The sequence below is a fragment of the Carcharodon carcharias genome, chromosome 36 (genome assembly GCF_017639515.1).
Source record: "Carcharodon carcharias isolate sCarCar2 chromosome 36, sCarCar2.pri, whole genome shotgun sequence".
Lineage (NCBI taxonomy): Eukaryota > Metazoa > Chordata > Chondrichthyes > Lamniformes > Lamnidae > Carcharodon > Carcharodon carcharias.
This window is the reverse complement of record NC_054502.1, coordinates 4964715-4979560: the sequence shown is the minus strand read 5'-3', so window position 1 is coordinate 4979560 and position 14846 is coordinate 4964715. Positions and strand designations below refer to the sequence as shown.

Sequence of the window (14846 nt, the reverse complement as noted above, 5' to 3'; positions counted from 1 at the left end):
TACACCCTGGGGACTGGCTGCTCTTCCCCTTCCTCCTGCCCTACTCCCTGGGGACTGGCTGCTCTTCCCCTTCCTGCCATACACCCTGGGGACTGGCTGCTCTTCCCCTTCCTCCTGCCCTACACCCTGGGGACTGGCTGCTCTTCCCCTTCCTCCTGCCCTACACCCTGGGGACTGGCTGCTCTTCCCCTTCCTCCTGCCCTACACCCTGGGGACTGGCTGCTTTTCCCCTTCCTCCTGCCCTAAACCCTGGGGACTGGCTGCCTTTCCCCTTCCTCCTGCCCTACACCCTGGGGACTGGCTGCTCTTCCCCTTCCTCCTGCCATACACCCTGGGGACTGGCTGCTCTTCCCCTTCCTCCTGCCTTACACCCTGGGGACTGGCTGCTCTTCCCCTTCCTCCTGCCCTACACCCTGGGGACTGGCTGCTCTTCCCCTTCCTCCTGCCCTACACCCTGGGGACTGGCTGCTCTTCCCCTTCCTCCTGCCCTACACCCTGGGGACTGGCTGCTCTTCCCCTTCCTCCTGCCCTACACCCTGGGGACTGGCTGCTCTTCCCTTTCCTCCTGCCCTACACCCTGGGGACTGGCTGCTCTTCCCCTTCCTCCTGCCCTACACCCTGGGGACTGGCTGCTCTTCCCCTTCCTCCTGCCCTACACCTGGGGACTGGCTGCTCTTCCCCTTCCTCCTGCCCTACACCCTGGGGACTGGCTGCTCTTCCCCTTCCTCCTGCCCTACACCCTGGGGACTGGCTGCTCTTCCCCTTCCTCCTGCCCTACACCCTGGGGACTGGCTGCTCTTTCCCCTTCCTCCTGCCCTACACCCTGGGGACTGGCTGCTCTTCCCCTTCTCCTGCCCTACACCCTGGGGACTGGCTGCTCTTCCCCTTCCTCCTGCCATACACCCTGGGGACTGGCTGCTCTTCCCCTTCCCTCCCTGCCCTACACCCTGGGGACTGGCTGCTCTTCCCTTCCTCCTGCCTACACCCTGGGGACTGGCTGCTCTTCCCCTTCCTCCTGCCCTACACCCTGGGGACTGGCTGCTCTTCCCCTTCCTCCTGCCCTACACACCCTGGGGACTGGCTGCTCTTCCCCTTCCTCCTGCCCTACACCCTGGGGACTGGCTGCTCTTCCCCTTCCTCCTTGCCCTACACCCTGGGGACTGGCTGCTCTTCCCCTTCCTCCTGCCATACACCCTGGGGACTGGCTGCTCTTCCCTTCCTCCTGCCATACACCCTGGGGACCTGGCTGCTCTTCCCCTTCTCCTGCCCTACACCCTGGGGACTGGCTGCTCTTCCCCTTCCTCCTGCCCTACACCCTGGGACTGGCTGCTCTTCCCCTTCCTCTGCCCTACACCCTGGGGACTGGCTGCTCTTCCCCTTCCTCCTGCCATACACCCTGGGACTGGCTGCTCTTCCCCTCCTCCTGCCATACACCCTCGGGACTGGCTGCTCTTCCCCTTCCTCCTGCCCTACACCCTGGGGACTGGCTGCTCTTCCCCTTCCTCCTGCCCTACACCCTGGGGACTGGCTGCTCTTCCCCTTCCTCCTGCCCGACACCCTGGGGACTGGCTGCTCTTCCCCTTCCTCCTGCCATACACCCTGGGGACTGGCTGCTCTTTTCCTTCCTCCTGCCCTACACCCTGGGGAATGGCTGCTCTTCCCCTTCCTCCTGCCATACACCCTGGGGACTGGCTGCTCTTCCCCTTCCTGCCATACACCCTGGGGACTGGCTGCTCTTCCCCTTCCTCCTGCCAGACACCCTGGGGACTGGCTGCTCTTCCCCTTCCTGCCATACACCCTGGGGACTGGCTGCTCTTCCCCTTCCTCCTGCCCTACACCCTGGGGACTGGCTGCTCTTCCCCTTCCTCCTGCCCTACACCCTGGGGACTGGCTGCTCTTCCCCTTCCTCCTGCCAGACACCCTGGGGACTGGCTGCTCTTCCCCTTCCTCCTGCCAGACACCCTGGGGACTGGCTGCTCTTCCCCTTCCTCCTGCCAGACACCCTGGGGACTGGCTGCTCTTCCCCTTCCTCCTGCCCTACACCCTGGGGACTGGCTGCTCTTCCCCTTCCTCCTGCCATACACCCTGGGGACTGGCTGCTCTTCCCCTTCCTCCTGCCATACACCCTGGGGACTGGCTGCTCTTCCCCTTCCTCCTGCCCTACACCCTGGGGACTGGCTGCTCTTCCCCTTCCTCCTGCCCTACACCCTGGGGACTGGCTGCTCTTCCCCTTCCTCCTGCCCTACACCCTGGGGACTGGCTGCTCTTCCCCTTCCTCCTGCCCTACACCCTGGGGACTGGCTGCTCTTCCCCTTCCTCCTGCCCTACACCCTGGGGACTGGCTGCTCTTCCCCTTCCTCCTGCCCTACACCCTGGGGACTGGCTGCTCTTCCCCTTCCTCCTGCCCTACACCCTGGGACTGGCTGCTCTTCCCCTTCTCTGCCATACACCCTGGGGACTGGCTGCTCTTCCCCTTCCTCGCCCATACACCCTGGGGACTGGCTGCTCTTCCCCTTCCTCCTGCCCTACACCCTGGGGGACTGGCTGCTCTTCCCCTTCCTCCTGCCCTACACCCTGGGGGACTGGCTGCTCTTCCCCTTCTCCTGCCCTACACCCTGGGGACTGTGCTGCTCTTCCCCTTCCTCTGCCCTACACCCTGGGGACTGGCTGCTCTTCCCCTTCCCCTGCCCTACACCCTGGGGACTGGCTGCTCTTCCCCTTCCTCTGCCCTACACCCTGGGGACTGGCTGCTCTTCCCCTTCCTCTGCCCTACACCCTGGGACTGGCTGTCCCTCTCCTGCCCACACCCTGGGGACTGGCTGCTCTTCCCCTTCCTCTGCCCTACACCCTGGGGACTGGCTGCTCTTCCCCTTCCCTCCTGCCCTACACCCTGGGGACGTGGCTGCTTTTCCCCTCTCCTGCCATACACCCTGGGGACTGGCTGCTCTTCCACCTTCCTCCTGCCCTACACCCTGGGGACTGGCTGCTCTTCCCCTTCCTCCTGCCCTACACCCTGGGGACTGGCTGCTCTTCCCTTCCTCCTGCCCTACACCCTGGGGACTGGCTGCTCTTCCCCTTCCTCCTGCCCTACACCCTGGGGACTGGCTGCTCTTCCCCTTCCTCCTGCCCTACACCCTGGGGACTGGCTGCTCTTCCCCTTCCTCCTGCCCTACACCCTGGGGACTGGCTGCTCTTCCCCTTCCTCCTGCCCTACACCCTGGGGACTGGCTGCTCTTCCCCTTCCTCCTGCCCTACACCCTGGGGACTGGCTGCTCTTCCCCTTCCTCCTGCCCTACACCCTGGGGACTGGCTGCTCTTCCCCTTCCTCCTGCCCTACACCCTGGGGACTGGCTGCTCTTCCCCTTCCTCCTGCCATACACCCTGGGGACTGGCTGCTCTTCCCCTTCCTCCTGCCATACACCCTGGGGACTGGCTGCTCTTCCCCTTCCTCCTGCCCTACACCCTGGGGACTGGCTGCTCTTCCCCTTCCTCCTGCCCTACACCCTGGGGACTGGCTGCTCTTCCCCTTCCTCCTGCCATACACCCTGGGGACTGGCTGCTCTTCCCCTTCCTCCTGCCCTACACCCTGGGGACTGGCTGCTCTTCCCCTTCCTCCTGCCATACACCCTGGGGACTGGCTGCTCTTCCCCTTCCTCCTGCCCTACACCCTGGGGACTGGCTGCTCTTCCCCTTCCTCCTGCCCTACACCCTGGGGACTGGCTGCTCTTCCCCTTCCTCCTGCCCTACACCCTGGGGACTGGCTGCTCTTCCCCTTCCTCCTGCCCTACACCCTGGGGACTGGCTGCTCTTCCCCTTCCTCCTGCCATACACCCTGGGGACTGGCTGCTCTTCCCCTTCCTCCTGCCCTACACCCTGGGGACTGGCTGCTCTTCCCCTTCCTCCTGCCCTACACCCTGGGGACTGGCTGCTCTTCCCTCCTCCTGCCCTACACCCTGGGGACTGGCTGCTCTTCCCCTTCCTCCTGCCCTACACCCTGGGGACTGGCTGCTCTTCCCCTTCCTCCTGCCCTACACCCTGGGGACTGGCTGCTCTTCCCCTTCCTCCTGCCCTACACCCTGGGGACTGGCTGCTCTTTCCCCTTCCTCCTGCCCTACACCCTGGGGACTGGCTGCTCTTCCCCTTCCTCCTGCCCTACACCCTGGGGACTGGCTGCTCTTCCCCTTCCTCCTGCCCTACACCCTGGGGACTGGCTGCTCTTCCCCTTCCTCCTGCCCTACACCCTGGGGACTGGCTGCTCTTCCCCTTCCTCCTGCCCTACACCCTGGGGACTGGCTGCTCTTCCCCTTCCTCCTGCCCTACACCCTGGGGACTGGCTGCTCTTCCCTCCTCCTGCCATACACCCTGGGGACTGGCTGCTCTTCCCCTTCCTCCTGCCCTACACCCTGGGGACTGGCTGCTCTTCCCCTTCCTCCTGCCCTACACCCTGGGGACTGGCTGCTCTTCCCCTTCCTCCTGCCCTACACCCTGGGGACTGGCTGCTCTTCCCCTTCCTCCTGCCCTACACCCTGGGGACTGGCTGCTCTTCCCCTTCCTCCTGCCCATACACCCTGGGGACTGGCTGCTCTTCCCCTTCCTCCTGCCTACACCCTGGGGACTGGCTGCTCTTCCCCTTCCTCCTGCCCTACACCCTGGGGACTGGCTGCTCTTCCCCTTCCTCCTGCCCTACACCCTGGGGACTGGCTGCTCTTCCCCTTCCTCCTGCCCTACACCCTGGGGACTGGCTGCTCTTCCCCTTCCTCCTGCCCTACACCCTGGGGACTGGCTGCTCTTCCCCTTCCTCCTGCCATACACCCTGGGGACTGGCTGCTCTTCCCCTTCCTCCTGCCATACACCCTCGGGACTGGCTGCTCTTCCCCTTCCTCCTGCCCTACACCCTGGGGACTGGCTGCTCTTCCCCTTCCTCCTGCCCTACACCCTGGGGACTGGCTGCTCTTCCCCTTCCTGCCATACACCCTGGGGACTGGCTGCTCTTCCCCTTCCTCCTGCCCTACACCCTGGGGACTGGCTGCTCTTCCCCTTCCTCCTGCCCTACACCCTGGGGACTGGCTGCTCTTCCCTTCCTCCTGCCCTACACCCTGGGGGACTGGCTGCTCTTCCCCTTCCTCCTGCCCTACACCCTGGGGACTGGCTGCTCTTCCCCTTCCTCCTGCCCTACACCCTGGGGACTGGCTGCTCTTCCCCTTCCTCCTGCCCTACACCCTGGGGACTGGCTGCTCTTTCCCTTCCTCCTGCCCTACACCCTGGGGACTGGCTGCTCTTCCCCTTCCTCCTGCCTTACACCCTGGGGACTGCTGCTCTTCCCTTCCTCCTGCCCTACACCCTGGGACTGGCTGCTCTTCCCTTCCTCCTGCCCTACACCCTGGGGACTGGCTGCTCTTCCCCTTCCTCCTGCCATACACCCTGGGGACTGGCTGCTCTTCCCCTTCCTCCTGCCCTACACCCTGGGGACTGGCTGCTCTTCCCCTTCCTCCTGCCATACACCCTGGGGACTGGCTGCTCTTCCCCTTCCTGCCCTACACCCTGGGGACTGGCTGCTCTTCCCCTTCCTCTGCCCTACACCCTGGGGACTGCTGCTCTTTCCCCTTCCCTGCCCAGACACCCTGGGGACTGGCTGCTCTTTCCCCTTCTGCATACACCCTGGGGACTTGGCTGCTCTCCCCTCCTCCATACAACCCTGGGGACTGGCTGCTCTTCCCCTTGCCTCCTGCCCTACACCCTGGGGACTGCTGCTCTTTCCCCTTCCTCCTGCCCTACACCCTGGGGGACTGGCTGCTCTTCCCCTTCCTCCTGCCCACACCCTGGGGACTGCTGCTCTTCCCCCTTCCTCCTGCCATACACCCTGGGGACTGGCTGCTCTTTCCCCTTCCTCCGCCTACACCCTGGGGACTGGCTGCTCTTCCCCTTCCTCCTGCCCTACACCCTGGGGACTGGCTGCTCTTCCCTTCCCCTGCCATACACCCTGGGGACTGGCTGCTCTTCCCCTTCCTCCTGCCCTACACCCTGGGGACTGGCTGCTCTTCCCCTTCCTCCTGCCCTACACCCTGGGGACTGGCTGCTCTTCCCCTTCCTCCTGCCCTACACCCTGGGGACTGACTGCTCTTCCCCTTCCTGCCCTACACCCTGGGGACTTGCTGCTCTTCCCCTTCCTGCCCTACACCCTGGGGACTGGCTGCTCTTCCCCTTCCTGCCATACACCCTGGGGACTGGCTGCTCTTCCCCTTCCTCCTGCCCTACACCCTGGGGACTGGCTGCTCTTCCCCTTCCTCCTGCCCTACACCCTGGGGACTGGCTGCTCTTCCCCTTCCTCCTGCCCTACACCCTGGGGACTGGCTGCTCTTCCCCTTCCTCCTGCCCTACACCCTGGGGACTGGCTGCTCTTCCCCTTCCTCCTGCCCTACACCCTGGGGACTGGCTGCTCTTCCCCTTCCTCCTGCCCTACACCCTGGGGACTGGCTGCTCTTCCCCTTCCTCCTGCCCTACACCCTGGGGACTGGCTGCTCTTCCCCTTCCTCCTGCCCTACACCCTGGGGACTGGCTGCTCTTCCCCTTCCTCCTGCCCTACACCCTGGGGACTGGCTGCTCTTCCCCTTCCTCCTGCCCTACACCCTGGGGACTGGCTGCTCTTCCCCTTCCTGCCATATACCCTGGGGACTGGCTGCTCTTCCCCTTCCTCCTGCCCTACACCCTGGGGACTGGCTGCTCTTCCCCTTCCTCCTGCCCTACACCCTGGGGACTGGCTGCTCTTCCCCATCCTCCTGCCCTACACCCTGGGGACTGGCTGCTCTTCCCCTTCCTCCTGCCCTACACCCTGGGGACTTGCTGCTCTTCCCCTTCCTCCTGCCATACACCCTGGGGACTGGCTGCTCTTCCCCTTCCTGCCCTACACCCTGGGGACTGGCTGCTCTTCCCCTTCCTCCTGCCCTACACCCTGGGGACTGGCTGCTCTTCCCCTTCCTCCTGCCATACACCCTGGGGACTGGCTGCTCTTCCCCTTCCTCCTGCCCTACACCCTGGGGACTGGCTGCTCTTCCCCTTCCTCCTGCCATACACCCTGGGGACTGGCTGCTCTTCCCCTTCCTGCCCTACACCCTGGGGACTGGCTGCTCTTCCCCTTCCTGCCCTATACCCTGGGGACTGGCTGCTCTTCCCCTTCCTCCTGCCAGACACCCTGGGGACTGGCTGCTCTTCCCCTTCCTGCCATACGCCCTGGGGACTGGCTGCTCTTCCCCTTCTTCCTGCCATACACCCTGGGGACTGGCTGCTCTTCCCCTTCCTGCCATACACCCTGGGGACTTGCTGCTCTTCCCCTTCCTCCTGCCCTACACCCTGGGGACTGGCTTCTCTTCCCCTTCCTCCTGCCATACACCCTGTGGACTGGCTGCTCTTCCCCTTCCTCCTGCCATACACCCTGGGGACTGGCTGCTCTTCCCCTTCCTGCCCTACACCCTGGGGACTGGCTGCTCTTCCCCTTCCTCCTGCCATACACCCTGGGGACTGGCTGCTCTTCCCCTTCCTCCTGCCATACACCCTGGGGACTGGCTGCTCTTCCCCTTCCTCCTGCCCTACACCCTGGGGACTGGCTGCTCTTCCCCTTCCTCCTGCCATACACCCTGGGGACTGGCTGCTCTTCCCCTTCCTCCTGCCATACACCCTGGGGACTGGCTGCTCTTCCCCTTCCTCCTGCCATACACCCTGGGGACTGGCTGCTCTTCCCCTTCCTGCCCTACACCCTGGGGACTTGCTGCTCTTCCCCTTCCTGCCCTACACCCTGGGGACTGGCTGCTCTTCCCCTTCCTCCTGCCATACACCCTGGGGACTGGCTGCTCTTCCCCTTCCTCCTGCCCTACACCCTGGGGACTGGCTGCTCTTCCCCTTCCTCCTGCCCTACACCCTGGGGACTGGCTGCTCTTCCCCTTCCTCCTGCCCTACACCCTGGGGACTGGCTGGTCTTCCCCTTCCTCCTGCCCTACACCCTGGGGACTGGCTGCTCTTCCCCTTCCGCCTGCCCTACACCCTGGGGACTGGCTGCTCTTCCCCTTCCTCCTGCCCTACACCCTGGGGACTGGCTGCTCTTCCCCTTCCTCCTGCCCTACTCCCTGGGGACTGGCTGCTCTTCCCCTTCCTGCCATACACCCTGGGGACTGGCTGCTCTTCCCCTTCCTCCTGCCCTACAACCTGGGGACTGGCTGCTCTTCCCCTTCCTCCTGCCCTACACCCTGGGGACTGGCTGCTCTTCCCCTTCCTCCTGCCCTACACCCTGGGGACTGGCTGCTCTTCCGCTTCCTCCTGCCCTACACCCTGGGGACTGGCTGCCTTTCCCCTTCCTCCTGCCCTACACCCTGGGGACTGGCTGCTCTTCCCCTTCCTCCTGCCATACACCCTGGGGACTGGCTGCTCTTCCCCTTCCTCCTGCCTTACACCCTGGGGACTGGCTGCTCTTCCCCTTCCTCCTGCCCTACACCCTGGGGACTGGCTGCTCTTCCCCTTCCTCCTGCCCTACACCCTGGGGACTGGCTGCTCTTCCCCCTTCCTCCTGCCCTACACCCTGGGGACTGGCTGCTCTTCCCCTTCCTCCTGCCCTACACCCTGGGGACTGGCTGCTCTTCCCCTTCCTCCTGCCCTACACCCTGGGGACTGGCTGCTCTTCCCCTTCCTCCTGCCCTACACCCTGGGGACTGGCTGCTCTTCCCCTTCCTCCTGCCCTACACCCTGGGGACTGGCTGCCTTTCCCCTTCCTCCTGCCCTACACCCTGGGGACTGGCTGCTCTTCCCCTTCCTCCTGCCCTACACCCTGGGGACTGGCTGCTCTTCCCCTTCCTCCTGCCCTACACCCTGGGGACTGGCTGCTCTTCCCCTTCCTGCCCTACACCCTGGGGACTGGCTGCTCTTCCCCTTCCTGCCCTACACCCTGGGGACTGGCTGCTCTTCCCCTTCCTCCTGCCCTACACCCTGGGGACTGACTGCTCTTCCCCTTCCTCCTGCCCTACACCCTGGGGACTGGCTGCTCTTCCCCTTCCTCCTGCCCTACACCCTGGGGACTGGCTGCTCTTCCCCTTCCTCCTGCCATACACCCTGGGGACTGGCTGCTCTTCCCCTTCCTGCCCTACACCCTGGGGACTGGCTGCTCTTCCCCTTCCTCCTGCCATACACCCTGGGGACTGGCTGCTCTTCCCCTTCCTGCCCTACACCCTGGGGACTGGCTGCTCTTCCCCTTCCTCCTGCCAGACACCCTGGGGACTGGCTGCTCTTCCCCTTCCTCCTGCCAGACACCCTGGGGACTGGCTGCTCTTCCCCTTCCTCCTGCCCTACACCCTGGGGACTGGCTGCTCTTCCCCTTCCTGCCATACACCCTGGGGACTGGCTGCTCTTCCCCTTCCTCCTGCCCTACACCCTGGGGACTGGCTGCTCTTCCCCTTCCTGCCATACACCCTGGGGACTGGCTGCTCTTCCCCTTCCTCCTGCCCTACACCCTGGGGACTGGCTGCTCTTCCCCTTCCTGCCATACACCCTGGGGACTGGCTGCTCTTCCCCTTCCTCCTGCCCTACACCCTGGGGACTGGCTGCTCTTCCCCTTCCTCCTGCCCTACACCCTGGGGACTGGCTGCTCTTCCCCTTCCTCCTGCCCTACACCCTGGGGACTGGCTGCTCTTCCCCTTCCTCCTGCCCTACACCCTGGGGACTGGCTGCTCTTCCCCTTCCTCCTGCCCTACACCCTGGGGACTGGCTGCTCTTCCCCTTCCTCCTGCCCTACACCCTGGGGACTGGCTGCTCTTCCCCTTCCTCCTGCCCTACACCCTGGGGACTGGCTGCTCTTCCCCTTCCTCCTGCCATACACCCTGGGGACTTGCTGCTCTTCCCCTTCCTGCCCTACACCCTGGGGACTGGCTGCTCTTCCCCTTCCTCCTGCCATACACCCTGGGGACTGGCTGCTCTTCCCCTTCCTCCTGCCCTACACCCTGGGGACTGGCTGTTCTTCCCCTTCCTGCCCTACACCCTGGGGACTGGCTGCTCTTCCCCTTCCTGCCCTACACCCTGGGGACTGGCTGCTCTTCCCCTTTCTGCCCTACACCCTGGGGACTGGCTGCTCTTCCCCTTCCTGCCCTACACCCTGGGGACTGGCTGCTCTTCCCCTTCCTCCTGCCATACACCCTGGGGACTGGCTGCTCTTCCCCTTCCTCCTGCCATACACCCTGGGGACTGGCTGCTCTTCCCCTTCCTCCTGCCCTACACCCTGGGGACTGGCTGCTCTTCCCCTTCCTCCTGCCCTACACCCTGGGGACTGGCTGCTCTTCCCTTTCCTCCTGCCCTACACCCTGGGGACTGGCTGCTCTTCCCCTTCCTCCTGCCATACACCCTGGGGACTGGCTTCTCTTCCCCTTCCTCCTCCTGTCTACCGAAAGAAGATGCAGCATTTTGAAGAATCATATGAAATATACAGGCCTGGGGCAGAAACAGGCCATTTGGCCCAACCAAACCATGTTTCACCCGAGCCTCCTCCCACCCTCTCCCTTTCACCCCTTCAGCATCTCCTTTATTCCTTTCTCCAGCTTCCCCCCTTCAGTGCGTCTCTGCGATTCGCCTTGACCACTTCCCGCGGGAGCGAGTCCCACATTCTCCCCCCTCCCCGCAGGAGCGAGTCCCACATTCTCCCCCCTCCCTGCGGGAGCGAGTCCCACATTCTCCCCCCTCCCCGCGGGAGCGAGTCCCACATTCTCCCCCCTCCCCGCGGGAGCGAGTCCCACATTCTCCCCCCTCCCCGCGGGAGCGAGTCCCACATTCTCCCCCCTCCCCGCGGGAGCGAGTCCCACATTCTCCCCCCTCCCCGCGGGAGCGAGTCCCACATTCTCCCCCCTCCCCGCGGGAGCGAGTCCCACATTCTCCCCCCTCCCCACGGTTGCGAGTCCCACATTCTCCCCCCCTCCCCGCGGTAGCGAGTCCCACCTTCTCCCCCACTCCCCGCGGTAGTGAGTCCCACATTCTCCCCCCTCCCCGCGGGAGCGAGTCCCACCTTCTCCCCCACTCCCCGCGGTAGCGAGTCCCACATTCTCCCCACTCCCCGCGGGAGCGAGTCCCACATTCTCCCCCCTCCCCGCGGGAGCGAGTCCCACATTCTCCCCCCCCCCCGCGGGAGCGATTCCACATTCTCCCCCCTCCCCGCGGGAGCGAGTCCCACATTCTCCCCCCTCCCCGCGGGAGCGAGTCCCACATTCTCCCCCCTCCCCGCGGGAGCGAGTCCCACATTCTCCCCCCTCCCCGCGGGAGCGAGTCCCACATTCTCCCCCCTCCCCGCATAAAGAAGTTTCCCCTGAATTCCCCATTGGATTTATTAGTGACTATCTCTTATTGATGGCCACTTGTTTTTCCCTTCCCTACAAGCGGAACATGGTTTCTGTGCCTACCGTAACAAAACCTTTCCGAATTCAAAAGACCTCCATTAGGTCTCCTTCTCTTTTCACAAGCCAACAGTCTCAGCCAGTTTATCCTTTCCTGATAGATGTACCCTCTCAGTTCTGGCATTTTATTTCTACTCTTCCACGGGATGTGAGCATCGCTGGCTGGGCCCAGCATTTATTGCCCATCCCTAATTGCCCCTTGAGAAGGTGGTGGTGAGCTGCCTTCTTGAACCGCTGCAGTACATGTGGTATAGGTACACACCCACAGTGCTGTTAGGGAGGGAGTTCCAGGATTTTGACCCAGCGACAGTGAAGGAACGGCCGATATATTTCCAAGTCAGGGTGGTGAGTGGTTTGGAGGAGAGAGTACCACCCTTGCAAATTTCTTTATGCCCCCTCTCCACTGCTGGCAGCTGCAGACCAGGACAATGGGGTAGAATTTAACATAGAGGACCTGGGGTTTAATGAGACTGTTCTTAAGGGTCCTTTTCCTCTTCCTGTGGGTAAGTACCATATCAGCAGAAACCTGGAGTCTGAAACAAATCTGTTCAGGATGAAGTCCTGAAGAAAAACTGTTCCCAAGATACCTTGTGGCCTTACTCTGAGGGCTGATGCTGACAGCCTGGTTGTCGGGTAGAGACACCGCAGCTTTGAAATGTTGCTAACTCAGCCAGCGCTCTGCCTGCTTCAGTCAGGTTGCTCTGCTTGTAGTGATGCCGTGGGAGCTGCTGTCCTACTAATCGCTTCTTCTTTCCGTGCAGCTTGTACAGAGGAGGGGAAGAAGGAGTTGATCTTCCTCTGCAACTATAACCCAGGGATATTGGACAGAATCTGCGGCCCCCTCTGAGAATCGGTGCTCCTGCTGTCGCCTGGACGTGTCTGAACTGCTGCCTCCTTCAACGAGGGAAAGACTCTGAAGTAACGTCCAGGACTTGGGTTCATGATGATATTTTCGCCCTCACTTCCCCTTTCCCCCACCCCCACCCCCCCAACCTTATCCAAACACTCCAGAATGGTCTGTGCCAACCCCACTGACACACGGCTGCCCTTCTGGCTTTCAAACCAGGGCTATTTGCCCAACCTTTGCACGGCTGCATTTTCAGGCAGCTGGTGGGAACCAAAATCTGCTCTGTGGTTAGCTTCCACGCTCAACTCACTCAGCCCGACAGTCCCAAACCTTCCACAGTAACGCACAACTCTCTCCCACAGCTTGTAAGCAGAGATATCCAAACCTTGGTCTGCCGGCCTATGGAACCATCACTGTCTACCTTCCCTCCACTCAGTTTGGCACTCCTGCTGTGTTTGCGTTCCACCTGAATTGGTCGGAGAAATTCTGAATAGACTTGTGTGGGACCAGCATTGGGAGTGCAGGACCGGCGGTATGAAAATATACCACTCGATACACAAATGGAGCATCTTCCACAAACCGTTTGGAATGTAGCTTTCTATACTACAACTGCATGTCTGTTCATTCTGAAATCTCCATTTTTCAGATCCTTTAATTAACATCAAAGTGCAATTAAAGTAGTTTACTGTATTTAATTGCCTGGAGTCAAAGTGTTTTGGGGGTGGAACTGGAGGGATTAGGAAGTCCAAAGCATTCCTTAGGAAAGGAGGCTGCAAAGTGATCCCAGGTCCCTGCGGCTGATCACTGCCCGGTGGTGTGAAGAAGCATTTGGGCTCACTCTGGTTTTTATCTGCCCACACCCCTGACAATACCCACTCTAGCTGGAGTGAAGATTCCCTGTATGCGTTGCCCACAGAAGACGGTGGCATAGTGATAATGTCACCGGGCTGGTAATCCAGAGCCCCAGGCTAACGCTCTGGGGACACGGGTTCAAACCCCACCATGGCAGCTGGTGGAATTTAAATTTGATTTTGAATTAAAAGCTCGTCTCAGTAATGGTGACCATGCAACCATCGCTGTAAAAACCCATCTGGTTCATTAATGTCCCTTTAGAGAGGGAAATCTGCCCTCCTTACCTAGCCTGACCTACATGTGACTCCAGACCCACAGCCATGCGGTTGACTCTTAAATGCCCTCTGAAATAGTCCAGGTAGCCACTCAGCTTGCAAGGAATGATGGAAGCAGATTGGGTTTAAACTTGAAGGGGAAAGCGTGTATAGGGCCAAGAGGAAAGGTGGAGGAATTAGATAGAAACGGGACCAGCCTTTGTTTAAAGATGCATTTCCTAATTTCCCTCTCGAAAGGTTGGGTTGTAATTTTTCAGCTGCCTCCTTGTCCCAGACTCTACAACCAGCACAAGTAGTTTCTCTCTTTCTGTTCTCCGATCAATCTTTTTCAAATTATTAAAATCACCGACATTCCCTGAAACACAACCCCTACTTTGTGTAATCTCTCCTCGTAATGTAACCGTTGGAGATCTGTTATCATTCTGATAAACCTACACCGTGCTCCTTCCAAGCCAGGATATCCTTCCTAAGGTGCGATGTCCAGAACAGCTCAGTAACTCCAGGTGTAGTCTAACCAGGACTTTGTATGGCTGAAGCACGACTTGTATTCTATTCTGTGAGTATAAATGATAAAGAAATCTCATCTCCGTTTCTATTTGTTTTCTCTGAGGGTCGCTCGTGTGTTGAATTCTTTTCCCCAGAAAGCTGGATGATTGAATTTAGCCGAGGCACCGTTGGACAGATCTTTCAGAGCTCTGAAGAAGAGTTGTGCGGACTCGAAACGTTGACTCTGATTCTCTCTCCACAGGCGATGCCAGACCTGCTGAGCTTTTCCAGCATTTCCTGTTTTTACTCTCGACAGATTTCGGGACAGGGACCAAAGGCAGATTGAGAGCAGGGAATGGGAGATGGGAAAATTAGTGAGTGACTCTGAAAGACAGAAGCAGCACAGGTTAAAAAATGTCCAGCACGGAATTTGGCAGTGTTGAAACGTGTATGTATATTTGTTATAAACAAATAAAGCAACATGATATCCTCGCTATAATGAAAACTCGGCTTAGAGGGGCAAAAATAGCAGCTCAGCATCCCCGGATATAGAGTTTTCAGGTAGGATAGAGAGAGGGTACAAAAAAAAAGGTGGGGGTTTAGCATTATTGTTTGAAGAATCAATTAGAGCTGTGAGGAGGGATGATATACTAAATGAAGCATCAAATGAGGCCATATGGGTTGACCTCAGATATAAAAAAAAAGGGACAGCCACACTACTAGGAGTGTACTATAGACCCCCAAATAGTGAGAGGGAGATAGAAGAGCAAATATGTAGACAAACTTCTGAGTGCAGAAACAATAGGGCAATGAGGACTTCAACTACCCTAATATCAGTGGGGATATAAACAGTGTGATGGGTGCAGAGGGTACAAAATTCTTGAACTGCATTCAAGAGAACTTTTTTATCCAGCACGTAACAAGCCCAGTGAGAGGGGGCACAATTCTAGATTTAGTCTTAGGAAATGAGGT

General features: G+C 60.7%; 1 protein-coding gene across 3 annotated transcripts in view; it reads left to right on the top strand.

Moving 5' to 3' along the window:
• dap3 (death associated protein 3) overlaps nt 1-12951 on the top strand; it is a 34377-nt gene extending 21426 nt beyond the window's left edge. For all 3 annotated transcript variants that reach the window (XM_041179679.1, XM_041179680.1, XM_041179678.1), the window contains one exon: nt 12176-12951. In XM_041179679.1, the coding sequence (XP_041035613.1) occupies nt 12176-12261 (86 nt within the window). In that variant the 3' untranslated portion in view covers nt 12262-12951. The remainder of the gene's footprint in view (nt 1-12175) is intronic.
• The last annotated feature ends 1895 nt before the right edge of the window (nt 12952-14846 follow it).